The 15463-nt window shown below is 34.8% G+C and overlaps 1 protein-coding gene across 10 annotated transcripts in view; it reads left to right on the top strand.

Annotated features, from left to right (window-relative positions):
• Window positions 1-15463, top strand: part of TDRD3 (tudor domain containing 3) — a 328644-nt gene that overhangs the window by 296898 nt on the left and 16283 nt on the right. For 3 of the 10 annotated variants that reach the window (XM_078349771.1, XM_078349476.1, XM_078349503.1), the window contains one exon: window positions 11111-11212. The exons of 4 other annotated variants lie outside the window; for them this stretch is intronic. In XM_078349771.1, the coding sequence (XP_078205897.1) occupies window positions 11111-11212 (102 nt within the window). Of the gene's footprint in view, window positions 1-6842; window positions 6930-11110; window positions 11213-15463 lie in introns of all 10 variants that reach the window. 3 more of the 10 variants (XR_013526711.1, XR_013526719.1, XR_013526714.1) reach the window with 2 other exon arrangements.

Raw genomic sequence — 15463 nt, 5'->3', positions numbered from 1 at the left:
ATACATCTTCTTCCACCATACATAATTTGGGCAACTTTCAGAGATTGCCATGTGAGCAGTGCTCATTTTCTTTTGCAATATAAATGAGTAAATCAGAATGAAACTCTATGGCTAGTCCCATTTAAGAACATAATTTTCAAATTGTGGTATATGGAACTTAAGAATTCCATGCAGTATCTTTAAGCTTTGTTTTAGTAAAGTTTGATTGTATTAGATGGTTCTTCATTTCTTTCTTTGTCATCTATCACCCAGCCTTTTACAATTTTTGAGGGAGGTTATGGGTTATACAAAGACACTTTGCTGGAGATATGAAACCTGCTAATATAGAAGGATAGAGCCTTTATTCGTAAGTGTATTCCAAATGCATAAATGTTACCTTAAAATTAGTTCATATCTAATCCTTAAAATCCAAATTCAGTTTGTGATAGCTAAGCCTAATTTAATGTTATGAAAAACTTGAGATTTAGTTTTGACCTAGCTATATTATTCAATGAGGACATTTTAATTGACTATTTAAATTAATACTAATAATATGCTGTTTTAATAAACTGTACAAAGTATTGTTTGAATTCTAATATCTGATAATAACATATGATCTATTTAAAGAAACTCTATGTAAAAACATCTTTAAATGGTTTCTGGGTATTCTGAGTTTTCCTTTATTGGGCAATGAAAGTATAGATTATATTATTATTTCATGTTTTTTTTTTCTGAAGGTGAAGTAAATCTTTAAGTGAAATAACATGACAGAATATTACCTAACACATGCCATCATTCTTTTTAAAGTTATTTTAGTAATAATGCATCTGTTTCTAACTTTAATTACAATTCATAAAATAATTTAAGCCTCAAATTATTTAACTATTACTATGTGGACATCCGTTCCACTTCATGGTTAAACAAATTTGGAAAATGCTAGATTAAAACAAATTAAGTATTAGGTTAGTATTAGGTTTGAAAAATCTGCAGCATTCTTTTTCTTTTTTTTTGAGACAGAGTCTTGCTCTTCTTGTTGCCCAGGCTGTAGTGCAATTGTGCAATCTCGGTTCGCTGCAACCTCCGCCTCCCGGGTTCAAGCAATTGTCCTGGCTCAGCCTCCCAAGGAGCTGGGATTACAGGTGTGTGCTACCACGCCTGGCTAATTTTTGTATTTTTAGTAGAGACAGGGTTTTGCCATGTTGGTCAGGCTAGTCTTGAACTCCTGACCTCAGGTGAACCGCCCACCTAGGCCTCCCAAATTGCTGGGATTACAGGTGTGAGCCATGGCACCTGGCTTTTTGTTTGTTTGTTTTCTTTTGTTTTGAGATGGAGTTTCGCTCTTATCGCCCAGGCTAGAATGCAATGATGCAACCTCTGCTCACTGCAACCTCCATCTCCCTCTGCCTCCCGGGTTCAAGTGATTCTTCTGCCTCAGCCTCCCTAGTAGCTGGGATTACAGATGTGTGCTATCACATCCACCTAATTTTTGTATTTTTAGTAGAGACAGGGTTTTGCCATGCTGGCCAGGCTGTTCTCAAACCCCTTACCTTAGGTGATCCTCCCACTTCAGCCTTCCAAAGTGCTGGGATTGCAGGCATGAGCCACCTCGCCAGACCCACGGCATTCTTTTTTTTTTGTATAGATGAATAATATCAGAAGCTATTACATTAATATTTTATCACCTAAATCCTCCCTTTATTAATGGTAACCTAAAGTATGGACTTCTGAATATATGGCATTGGTTAATTAAGAAATATATTTACAATGCTTTACCTGTATATCCAATATTATATAATAGATTGCTTTTTCAACTTCAGCATAGTCTTAAGGAAGCATCCATCATGAGTTAGAGTTACAACTGAACCGGTCTGGAATTGTTCAGGCAATCTTATTTATTCCTTTGATACTTTTGGTTCGGTAGTCCTAAGACTTGTTCTCTTGGAAATGCAAATTTTACCTTTTCATTTACTTTACTTATAGATAATTTTAAAGCTATAATTTCAGACTGTACTGAATTTTACCATTCATTTGGAAATATATGTAGAAGACTTCCTAATAGAGTCAGTGCACAGGAAATAAAGTAGTAAAATAAGTGGGGCTGAAGGATATTATTGTTTTGTCTTATTTCTATGGTCTCAAAGATGTAGTCTTCTATTGGGCATGTATCTTAACACTCATGTCAATATATTTTAAATATTTTTTATAAATCTGAAAAAGCATCCTTGTTAAATACACACACACACACACACACACACACACACACAAAATTCTGTTTTAATTTCTGAGCTCTTTCATCTGCATCTAAAAATGCAGAAAAATAATGGTGTTCATTTTACCATAGACTTTATTCCCTTTCAAATGGAACTCACTCAGTGCAGCTTCTCTCTTTTATAGTCAGTGATGGTGAACCTTGATGGTGATGGACTAAAAGTGGACTTATGATACATATTTGATTGCATACCATAATAAGTTGTCAGTTGTTCATTCTCTTTTTAAATCCTCTGTGTATTCTACTTAATACTATTTCTGTTTATTCTTTTATTGTCTTATTAATCACCTCTCAATTTCCATTGTTTCCTGTACATTATATTCTTTTGGCCTTTTTATTTTTAAACTTTTTCTTATTACCTCTGGTGAGTGGTATCTTTTGATGTATTTGGGCTACTCTTACTACTGATCTTAATTTATTGAACTTTACTGGACCTGTGCTGTTTATTCTAGAATCATGCATAATGGGTTTCACTGTCATACCTCTAGTAAAAGAGTGGAGTTGATCTGTTTCTTTCTGAGAAACATTCTGGTGTTATAGAGCTTCCAGCTCCATTAAACTTGGGAACTACTGGCAAGAGTTTTACATTTTGGCTTGAAATAACTCCTTTAGTGGTCTGTCATTGGCTGAGAGCTCCATTCAGAAGGGAAAGGAAGTACTGCAACAGTGAGTACATTTTATTTGCCTTAAAAAGCTCATATAGTTTACTAAGAGTAAACATAATGAAGAGGTTCTAGTAAGCAACATAGACCATCATAAGAATATAAAAGTTATTATTTTTTTGTACATAATTATTCTTGCCTCATCCACCCTGCTTGGGGTTTTCTAAGTGTGTTCTGAGAACATTAGTTCTACTTCATGGTTAAACAAATTTGGAAAATGTTAAATTAAAAAAAAAAATTAAGTACATTTTTTGATTACAGGACTTCTTTGAGTCAATAACAAATTAATATGTATTTTAAATCTCTGAGGGAAATATATAATGTATATGTTTCAAAAAGCTATTTTCTCACGGAATTATTTTTTTCCTCTGTATAGAACCTGATATAGAATGTCTGTCTACAGGAAATACTTGGAAACCATTGTAACTCTTTGTTTTATATTTCTAGTTTTCAAATTTCTCATCTGTAACATGGGTAAAGGTTTATCTCTGGAATACATTGTTTTAGAGTTTCCAAATCTCTAATAATATGGAATTTTTATGTTACAAATAGAGATTAAGTATATAAACAGAAACTTCTCCTCGATCATGTTTCAAGACTCTTCTGTGAATAATGAGACAAAATATATGCCTGAAATTTGTCCCTTTTAAGTACTTCCGCCATTAATAATACTATTTTATCGCATTCAAATAAATATTTTATATATAATTATATGCAACTCACTGATCTTTTAATTTTATTTTAACTAATTCTGGAAACTTTTATGTATTAACTTTCAGAAATTCTTATTTATGAAGACTCTCATTATAGCTTTTCTAATATTGCTGTCTTTTCTTTTGTAATTCTTACCTGATAACCTACATGAAGTTTACATGTCCCAGCAGTGAGGTATTTTCATCATTTCTTTACGTTTTGTATTTGTTCTTCCACAATAATTTAAGCCAAAACCTGAAATTTCATTTTCTTTTTTTTTTGTCATTAAGCTGGCGTTGGCTACTAAATAAAAAAAAAGGGTTGGGTTGGGCATAGTTGCTCATGCCTATAGGGAGGCCAAGACAGGAGGATCATTTGAAACCAGCCTGGGCAACATAGCAAGACTGTGACTCTACAGAAATAATAAATAAATAAAATTAAAAATTAGCTAGGTGAGGTGGTACACGCCTGTAGTCCTAGCTACTCAGGAGGCTGAGGTGGGAGACTTGCCTGAGTCCAGGAGTTCAAGTTTGCAGTGAGCTATGATTGTCCCACTGTACTCCAGCCTGTCAACAAAGCAAGATCATATCTCTTAAGAAAAAAAAAAAAGAAAGAAAAAAGTGTCAAAACTAGTAAATTCTATTGGGTATATGTACATTTTTAAATGAAGAAGAGGCCTCCTAAAAGACCACAATTTCTGCTTTATGTCAACATTTATACTGCTTTTTTACTAATAGGCTACTGTGTTGTCTCTCAAGCCTTTGAATAGTGTTTTAATTCATTAAAAGCTTGTTATTCAGAACCTTCTAAAAAACAAATTCTTATTAATACTTACCTGCTTGTGATCTGTTATTTTTACTTTCCTGATATCAGTTGATAAATCAGATTAGGTGTGATACTGTCAGATCAAATTCCAGAGTTCACTTGAGAGATCTTAAAGTGAACTCATGCAAAGGAGCTCTATAAATAATCAGTAGATACATACTATGAGTACCATCTCTTTTAAATCTTAATAGTATCAGAATTTTAAGTTAGTACATGAATTGGGTTGTTAACTAAAACAGTGGAAGGAGATCAGTAATTATTTGTTGAATGATGATGTATTCCTGGTGGTCACCCTTATTACTGAAAAGTCCTTCTTCAGACATCTAGCCTGTATATGACAGTTTAATATGATAGCTTTTCAACAAAATTCTTTATTTTTGTACTAAAGCTACTTTAGAAAAATAGATTGGCCTATATGCTCAAGGGATTAAAAAGATATAAGAGACGTAGAAGAAATGTTTTTTACCCTTCAGAAGCTACCTAATATTGTTAAGGTTGTCATGACACTGAGATGGTACCAGGCTGGGAACCATTGCTGGCATGGGTCTTGATTACAGTTTTACCTGATAACAGCATGTTAAATGAATGAGATAGTTTAGGAAATAATTTGGGAAGCCCAATATTGACCTTTCAAAAACTTCTATTAACCTTAGTTGCCATCTTTTATCATGCCTGATTATGCTCACTTTTCCCAGATTGTGTAATTAGGAAATTAGGGTCAACCCTCTTGGTCATAATTATTAAAGCAAAGATATTAGAAGTCAGTTTAATTTTAGTTCTGTATGATTCAAACTATAAAATTTAAGAACATGTAATTTTTTTAAAGTGTTGGTAACCATTGTTTTGGTACCACTTAATGAATGACTTAGGACCAATGGCACCACTTAATGAATGACTTTGGATAATAGTGACCATCTTATCTTGAAAAGATTTAATAAGGCTGAAAATAATGTGGAGAATGTACACTAGTATATTTTTCTCTTAAAGTGATCAGATAAAATAAATATTATTAGGAAATCCTGAATTTGACCATCAGTACCCAAAAGAATGTTAGATGTGATTAGATTCTTAGAGTATGATATTGAAGTATTAAAGCAATTGGAAAAAGGAGACATATCAAGGGGTTGAGGGTATTGGTACTTACTTTAAATTTTCAATGAATTTTAGGTGAACTGTTTATTCTCTTCCTTTTTGTTCTCCCTGTTTCTCTCTTTTTTCTCCTTTTCTAAGCTCCTCCTCATTCTGTTTCTCTTTTATTTTGTTTTCCATGTGTTTGCCTTTATATTCATCTTGTGGCTGTCATGTGGCTTTTATATATTAGGTCACATATTTTCCAACCCAGTTAGGACTAGTGCTCAAATGAAGTCTGGATAAATAGAGCATCATTTACAGTTTAGAAAGCCTCTAAAAGATTTAGGCACAAATAGATTGACATATCTGGTTGATCTTTTGTATGCTCTGATTATTGTAAATGCTTACTTTGCACTTGCCATACTAGTAGTGGTTCTCATAAATGGAAAGACTTTTAGAGACTGACATGTATTGGAACTTATTACAAAAAGATCTAGAAATAATAAAACATTGGTATATGCCCAGTTCACTTATATTGTATTTTTTGGAAATTAGCAAAGGAAATAAAATTTCTCATTAAATGTGTTTAAAACTCATTAGAAACATAAATGATTAAGATGGAAAATTAAAATATATTAATTCATTTAAGAAAAATTAAAGAACTAGAGACTAGAAAGTGTAAATTTTGTTATAGAAGCTTAATCATAAAAGACTACATTTAAAAATTTTAGGCATAATTTAGGAATCAATATAACATTTACATCTCAAGGTAGTGATGCATACACTTTCCTGTTTCTTGGAAATATTTTAAATGTCCATGAAAAGACTATGTGAATTTCCTATCTATTCTAATGACTGTACTTGCATTAAGGAAAATAATCACTGAGAGAAGATGATTAAGATAGGAATAAAGTGGTCACAGCAGGCTAGATTTAGTGTCTTATTTCTTAGGCAGTTTTCAAAATAATTTTTTAAATAGTATAATTCCAAAGTTATGACAGAAACTGCTAAGCAAAAATTTTTAAGCAAACTGCTTTAAATAATTTTCATTATAAAAATTTTTATATTCTGAAATAAGAATTACTATGCTTTGAGGTTCCAATGAATTTCACGTAAATGGCAAAGTATAACAAAAAAAATCTTACGATATTGTTCACGACTTTTGCCATTCTTGGACCCAAGGCTGAAAAACATTTTCAGACACTGTGCTTTATCCTGAAAGGATCTGGTGAAAAGGGATATCTGAGTTGAATGTCTGCTCTGCTTGGCCTTTGAAAGAAGGGGAGAGGGCAAGGCTGGTCTTGGGCAAATTACTTCCACCTCCCTTTTTGCCCCTGCTTCAGCTCCAGGGGAGCTGGAAATGCACAGGAGGAATCAGAAGACCTGGGTTCGAGTCCCGGCTCTGCCACTTACTACCTATGTGACTTTGGGTAAGTTATCTAATATCTCTGGGTCCCAGTTTCAGTACAGGATTGTTGTAAGAATTAGTTAAATGATCTATGTAAATGTGCTCTATAACCTCCCAAGAGCTATAGAAACATAAATTTTTATTTTCATAGGCTTAGTCTTCTTCTCCCCTATTCTGTAGTCTATTGTCCTCAAATAGATAGGCCTTTTTTAAGCAAGCCAGAATGACTTAACTTATTTTGCTTCTCCCTATCTCCTCTCCATATTGGAACTATTATTTCTATCCTCTGCCTGATTAACAGTTAAGTATTCTAAGAATGTAAACCCAGTTGATTAAATTAATCTTCACTATAGAGAGTGGATTATTATGACCCCTTCTTAACCTTCCTTCTCACCTTCCTTCTTTAATATTCCCAGAATTATGTGCTTAGAAATATCAAAGAATCCCTAATGCATGAAAATTCAGACAATGTTGGGGAGAAAGATTTTGGCAGAGGGAACCTGTTTCTTAGGTCACTGCTCCATTAGTTAGTAAGGTTGACTGGGAAAATGGTTGTATAAATGTGCCTCTAGTCCATTCATTTTCTCTGTAGGAAAGAAAATGGCAATAGTTCAGAGTTGAAAGTTCTTTAGAGGTCTCACTGAAAGCTTAACCTGAGGAGTAATAGTAGAGAGAAGAGATAGGAATTTGGTGGCTGTTTGGTCAGTGCTTTGATTATTATCTGATTTGCCTCAGGTTCTCAGAAATTAAGTCCTAGTCCACCCTCAGCCAATCTAAACTTAAAATGCTATTTTTATTGTGTGCTCGGTTTATAGAGGGTGCTTGCTGCAAGGAAGAAAGATCTTGCCTTTTGGATCACACCTGGATTCTGATCAAGGGATTTTTATCAGAGCATAAGAGCTTGTCCCTCTACTTGTTCCAATCCTTTCCAACAATCTAAGAATGCTTGGTCTGGCTCTGTGTAAATTATAGTAATAATAGGCACTTACATGAGCTGCTTGCCATTAATGCCTAATTGCCATGGAACATAATAACAATTACTCATATCATGATTAGGTTAACATTGTTAAAGATTGTGTTTTTATTATTTTTTTTTTAGCCTTGAACCATTCACTTATGCTCAATATGGTTTCTTGCTGAAGTAGCAATGTCATCTTTGATAACTAAAAATTAGAGGAAAATATGGTAGAAATCAAATGCAAATTGAAACAGTTAAATACACTTTTAAATTTACCAATTAGTGGAAAAAATGAAATGATAATACCTGTGCTGGCAAGGATGCAGTGATATGGGTACTCTTTTACATTGATGATGGTGCTGAAAATTAGTATGATCCTTTCGGTTTTTTTCCCCAAGACTTAAAAGCGTTTATAACTTTTAAACCAGTAATCCCATAGTTGCTAATGTCTCCTAGGGAAATTATAGAAGAAAAAAGCTAATTGCTGGGGGATTATCATTGTAGGATTATCATGATAGTGAAAAACTAGAAGCTACCTAAACATCCAACAATAAGAAAATGATAAATTGTCACTCATCTGCTAGATGAACTATTATACAGCTGTGATTGAAAAAAAAGATCATTATGAAGGCTGTATGAGAAATATAAATGAATAAAAGTAATTCATAGCTTGAATGAGAAGACACTCAAGGTAGTTGTTTTAGAGTCAAGTCTCTAGATGTGTAGATTTTATAAATGTTCTGTAGTTTTGTATTACATTTTACTTTTAAAAAGTAAAAGCAAACAAAATTAAAATAGAAACATTTGTGACAGTCATTATTAGTTTTTAGCTGCAAGAAAAGTTTGGTAACAGTTAACCCCTCAGCCCATTTTCAGTAGAGATTCTAATTAGGAACCTAACATTTAAAAATCTACGTCATCATAGTGACTATATTATTGCCCTAGGATGTCAGCAAAATTCAGTATTGGAAAATTCCCTTTAAAGCTGGTTTTAGCTTTTGCTGGTAACATTAACATAATCCTAAAAATATTGACAACATTTCAGGCCTTCTAGAGCTCATCTTTATTCCAGTTACTAATACATTAAATAGATTGAAATGTTAATTATATACTTAAGCACTCTAAGACAAATGTGTATGTATATATACATGTATCTGCACATGGACAAATGTGAGAGATATCAGTGTTTAAAAAGTTGTGATATTTACTAAATTTTTCCTTTAGGAGCTTATCTCAGTAAGGAAAGAAAGTAGAAAAAAATTTGTTTTAACTTTTATTTTTTAGAAATGGGGTTTCTCAGGGGAGGGTGGGAGGGAAAAATAAAATAAAATTTAAAAAAAAGAGACGAGGTTTCTCCATGTTGATCAGGTTGGTCTCGAACTCCCAACCTCAGGTGACCCACCCACCTCAAAGTTTAAAAAATAATAATAAAACTTTTGTTTAATCTCATGAGGCTTACTCTGCCTCTTGACTTAATCTGTCTATTATTGACCATTTTATGGAGAGAGATTTTTCTAACATGGAACACAGTTTTAAATGAGAAAAAAAGTTTTAGTGCTCATCATATTTTTTTGCATGACAGTTATAAAGTGTTATCCCCTACAAGCTGTGGAATTATAAAACAAAATTCAAATAAGAAACCAAGTAATCCTATTAATAAAATACTTAAAATTAATTTGTACACTACCATGTAATAATCTTGTTGTGGCATTGAATAGTAAACCTGCATCATGAACACTTGGTCTCTTTCTAATTGCTACCATGCCAAAATATTGGTAAATGTTCAAAAAAGAACCTTAACAATATATAGTGCATCACTAAGTATAGAGACAACTTAGAAAAACAGTGTGTCTCAAAGTTCATGCCACTGCATGTTATAACACTCATTAAACTAAGAAACACAATACTATGAGGTTTATCAAATTGTAAAATTGATTAACATCTTATTTTAAAAATGTATCATAGTGATAAATTATTTGGTAAATTTAGGAACTTGCCAGTAAAGTATTACAGAACAGAATTATTTGTATTCATCTAAAATTTGAAGAATTTGGTGTGAAAACATTTGTATTAGTGAATTTTCCTGCTTTATTTTGCTTTTCTTCTCAATAGTCATGTTCTAGGAGGAGTTAATGCTCCATGTCAGTAGATTTCAAGAGAGAGAAAAACTTGAACTTGTGCACATTTTATAAAAACAATGACTATATTTGATAAGCTATTAGGATTTGTCTTAGTAAAAAGATTGCTTCTGGGTTTCTTTCTTCATTGGAAGAAAAATGAACATTTTGCTGATAAGATTATTAGTCTCTTCAGGAAGCTAAGGTAGGAGAATTGCTTGAACCCAGGAGGTGGAGGTTGTGGTGAGCCGAGATCACACCATTGCACTCCAGTCTGGGTAACGAGAGTGAAACTCCATCTCAGAAAAAAAAAAAGATTATTAGTCTCTTTTTAGTATTATATTAATCAATGATACAGATGAATTGAAAATCACTTTGTAAAGTGCCGGTTAAAAGCTAGTTTAGCATTGTGTGTTAGATTAAATCACAGGGATAAAATAGTCAAACTGCTTGACTCAAACTGAAAAAAGGAAAACTGTTTATGTTGTTATCTGGTATTATAAAAAAATAAAACTTTACATTTGTGAAGTAATAGTAATATCTCACTTTATTGAACTACTGAACACTTAACTTTGTACCAGACGTTATTCTAAGCTGTTTTACTTACATTAATTCATTTACGTATAGAAACTGCTTATGGATACTGCAGCCATTTCGAGGTAGCTCTTTCTCTCTGTTGAGTGAGAGTAGAAGGTATTGTGGATAATTTGTGTTTGATAGTAAGAATTATAACATGTAAATTATGTATACTTTGTTTTACTAATTTCATTATATATTTAAAATACAAGTGAGATGGGAGGCACTCCTTTTGGTCTACTTATATAAACCTTTAAGAGTTTAATGTGGTCAGTCTAATTCTCTTCTCCAGCCTTTTTATCCACTGGGATATGTGGAAGGAGCATGACCTTTGGAGTCCAACATAACCTGGGCAAGATATAGAATATTTTTTAACTTTAGTTTTGTTTTCTTCTATGGAAACTAGCTATAAAAACATGTAACCTCACAGGATTATTGTGAGGAACATAGAAATTATTCAGCAAACATTTTGTTAGGTCATTAGATGATTGAAATGCTTGGTACACAGGTTGTTAATTAATGCTGGTTCCATTTCTCTTGTTTTTCTTTAAGGCTTTGGAAAGAACAATCTCTTTTATTGTTCACCTCCTGAAAGTAATGCTTGTTGACCCTTACTTGCAGCAGCAGCCACTGATTGAAACTTCCAGATCAGGAGTTGAGTATCCATCCCAAATTACCTCTCTAGAAAGGAAACCCAAACTGCTTCTTTACACCATCCTTTTCTTCAGACTAATTCCTTTTCCCTTTGTTTTTTTGTGTTAAAATTTTCTTTACTGTATATTAGTCCATTCTCACAATGCTATCAACATAAACAGACTACCTCAAACTGAGTAATTTATTTTAAGAAGAGGTTTAAGAAGAGTTCTGCATAGGTGGGGAGGCCTCAGGAAACTTACAATATGGTGAAAGGTGAAGGAGAAACAAGTACCTTCTTCACAAGGTAGCAGGAAAGAGAGCGAATGAGGAACTGCAAACACTTAAAACCATCAGTTCTCCTGAGAACTCACTTGCTATCATGAGAACACCATGGGGGAAACTGTCCCCATGTTCTAGTCACCTCCCACCAGATCTCTCCCTTGACACGTGGGGATCACAATTTGAGATGAGATTTGGTTGGGGACGTAGAGCCAAACCATATCTTTCCAACCCTGGCTTCTCCCAAATCTCATATCCTTTTCATATTTCAAAACCAATCTTGCCTTCCCAACAGTCCCCCAAAGTCTTCTCTCATTCCAGCATTAACTTAAAAGCCCAAGTCCAAAGTATCATCTGAGATAAGGCAAGACCCTTCTGCCTATGAGCCTGTAAAATCAAAAGCAACTTAGTTACTTTCAAGATACAGTGGAGATACAGGCACTGGATAAATGTTCCCGTTTCAAATGGGACCAATCAGCCAAAACAAAGGGGCCATAGGCCCCATGCAAATCTGAAACCCAGCAGGGCACTCATTTTACAGCTCCAAAATAATCTCCTTTGACTCCGTATCTTATATCCAGGGCATGCTAATGCAAAGGGTAGGCTCCCAAGGCCTTGAGCAGCTTCACCTCTGTGTCTCTGAAGGGTACAACCCCTATGACTGCTTTTATGGGCTAGTGTTGAGTGCCTGTGGCTTTTCCAAGCACAAAGTGCAAGCTATATTGGTGGATCTACTACTGTAGGGACTGGAGGACGGTGGCCCTTGTCTCACAGCTTCAGTAGGCAGTGTCCCAGTGAGGACTGTGTGTGTGGTCTGCAGCCCCATATTTCCCCTCTGCATTGCCCTATTAGAGGTTCTCCAATAAGGCTCTGTCCCTGTAGCAAACTTCTGCCTGGACATCCAGGCTTTCCCATATATCCTCTGAAATCTAAGTGGAGTCTTCCAAAGCTCAACTCTTGTCTTCTGTGCACCTGTAGGACCAATGCCACCTGGAAGCTGCCAAGGCTTGGGGCTTGCACCCTTTTAAGCCCCAGCCCAAGTTGTATCTTGGCCCCTTTTAGCCATGGCTGGAGCTGGAGTGGCTGAAACACAGGGAACCAAATCCTGGGGCCTCACAGGGCAGCGGGGCCCTCCAGCCACAAAGCATTTTTCCCTCCCAGTCCTTTGGGCCTGTGATGGGAGGGGCTGTCTCAAAGATCTCTGAAATGCCCTGGAGACATTTTCCCCATTGTCTTGGCTGTTAACAAGTTACTTATGCAAATTTATGCGGCTGGCTTGAATTATTCTCCAGAAAATGGGTTTTTCTTTTCTACTCCATGGTCACACTGCAAATTTTCCAAACCTTTATGCTCTGCTTCACTTTTAAACATAAATTTCAATTTCAAACTATTTCTTTGTGAATGTGTATTACTAAACGGTTTCAGGATAAGACAGGTCACCCCTTGAATGCTTTACTGCTTAGAAATTTCTTCTGCCAGATACCTTAAATCATCACTCTCAAGTTCAAAGTTCCTCAGATCTGGCAGTGGCAAAATGCTGCCAGTCTTTTTGGTAAAGCATAGCAGGAGTGACCTTTGCTCTAGTTCCCAGTAAGTTCCTTCTCTCCATCTGAGGCCACCTCAGCCCAGACTTGATTGTCCGTATCACATCAGTCTTTTGCTCAACACCTTTCAACAAGTCTCAAAAGTTCCAAACTTTCCCATATCTTCTTCTGAGTCCTCCAAACTGTTCTATGCTCTGCCTGTTACCCAGTTCCAAAGTTGCTTCCACATTTTTAGGTTGTGTTTATAACCTAAAATCTTTATAACATACCCCACACTGCTGGTACCAATTCTTCATATTAATCCATTCTTACCTTGCTATACAGATACTACCTGCGACTGGGTAATTTGTTAAGGAAAAAAAAAAGAGGTTTAATTGACTTACAGTTCTGCATGGCTGAGGAGGTCTCCAGAAATTTACAATCATGGCAGAAGGCAAAGGAGAAGCAAGCACCTTCTTCACAAAGTGGCAGTAGAGAGGTCAAAGGGGAACTGCCAAACACCTTTAAAACCATCAGCTTTCATGAAAACTTACTATCTCGAAAACAGCATGGGGGAAACCAACCCCATAATCCAGTCAGCTCCCACCAGGTCCCTCCATTGACATGTGGGTAATACAATATGAGATGAGATTTCGATGGGGACACAGCCAAACCATATCACAATGTTACTAATATAATGAGGCTCTATATTAGGAATTTTAAAATGTAGATTTAATATAAAAATCTACAAATCTTTTTAAAGTAAACTAGACAACTAAATTCTTTTCTCACAGAATGAAAGAACCATGTTCCTTTGAGATAACAATATTGGTTGCAAAGTTATGAAGATTTCAGGATTTTCTTTATGAAACTATTTTTCTTCACACTTTTGAAATCCTATGGTTTGTAACCTTCATAAATCAGTGATTTCTGTTTTAGCTCTGGCAGAATGCTTTTCAGCCAGTCCTGCTGTCAGTGTACCTGCTGCTTGACATTGACAGGATTCTTGTCAAAACCTGGGTTTTGCATAAATTAGTGTTTAACCCTGGACAGGCTTTTCCTCCTCACTTCAGTGCAACTTTTAAAAGACTGTCATGCCCTTATTCAAAGATAATGAAAGTGAATTTTACTATTGTACCATGCATTTTACACTCTGAAGAAAGTAGTTTATAAACTGTTACAATAACTTGAACTTTCTTAGTGTTTTTTATTTCTCTTTGAGCCTTAATAACCTTCAGTTTTACAAATTGCTTTATAATATAGACATCATCACTGATAGCCTAGTGTACCTTTCTCTTAATCTGGAGGATCTATTTGCTGTACTTTATAATACACAATTTACATTGGGGGCAGGGGCACAACAAAGGGGCATACTTTAAATAATCTTTTTTTTTTGAGATGGAGTCTTACTCTGTCACCAGGCCGGAGTGCAGTGGCGCAATCTTGGCTCACTGCAACCTGTGCCTAGATTCAAGCGATTCTTACGCCTCAGCCTCCCGAGTAGCCGGGACCACAGGTGCGTGCCACCACGCCTGGCTAATTTTTGTATTTTTAGTAGAGATGGGGTTTCACCATGGCAAGGATTGTCTCGATCTCTTGACCTCGTGATCCACCCGGCTCGGCCTCCCAAAGTGCTGGGATTACAGGCGTGAGCCACGGCACCCAGCCACTTTAAATAATCTTATGGATAAACTTAGATTTTTAAAAAGTTGATTGTCTTAATACTTTTTAGGTAGACACTATTTGAAAAACCCAAGAAAATATGTGATTCTAATACAGAGACTTCATGCTTTCCTAACTTGTTCTTACTGTCACTGTTTCAGCTATAGCTGAATGGCAAAGGAGAAATAGCTTCATCCTTGAACAAGAAGAATGTAACACATATTTAATATGATCATACATTTATTATGTTCTTCCTTTGTATAAAATGATAAGCATATTACTCTTCAGATTTTATATAGTCAGTTCCCTCAACCTCTGTTGAACATCTCAGATGTTTTAGATGTGGAATTACAGGTTACTAAAATATGGCTTTTAGATTTCAATAAACCTAGGAATAGAATCATTACAGAAAAATGTAATGTATCTAGTAATCCTAGTTGAATCAGGTAATACATGTCATCTAATTTTCCTTTACCTAAGTGGATGGAAGTAAGTTCATCTCTCTTATTGTTCTTGTAGGAAATCTTTGTGATACTTTTTCTTCCTTCAACCATACAACCATCAAGAATGTCTGAGAAGGTTTTCTAAGCTTGGAAAGAGAATAATTCTTTTAAAAAGAAAGCTAATTCCTAATATGTTGAACATTTTGAATTCTCAATGTAAGCAAAAATTCATATATTTAAGTATGTTGTGCAAAAATCAGCATTTAGGTAACAAGATGATATATTCCCTACTAACTTACTGAGGTAAAGTAGTATAAATGGTTGATAATGTGAGGATTGGAGTTTCTTCTGTTCAAAATGTG

The sequence above is a fragment of the Callithrix jacchus genome, chromosome 1 (assembly GCF_049354715.1).
Source record: "Callithrix jacchus isolate 240 chromosome 1, calJac240_pri, whole genome shotgun sequence".
Taxonomy (NCBI): domain Eukaryota; kingdom Metazoa; phylum Chordata; class Mammalia; order Primates; family Cebidae; genus Callithrix; species Callithrix jacchus.
The sequence above is the reverse complement of the archived record's forward strand: the minus strand, read 5'-3'. Positions and strand labels throughout refer to the sequence as shown.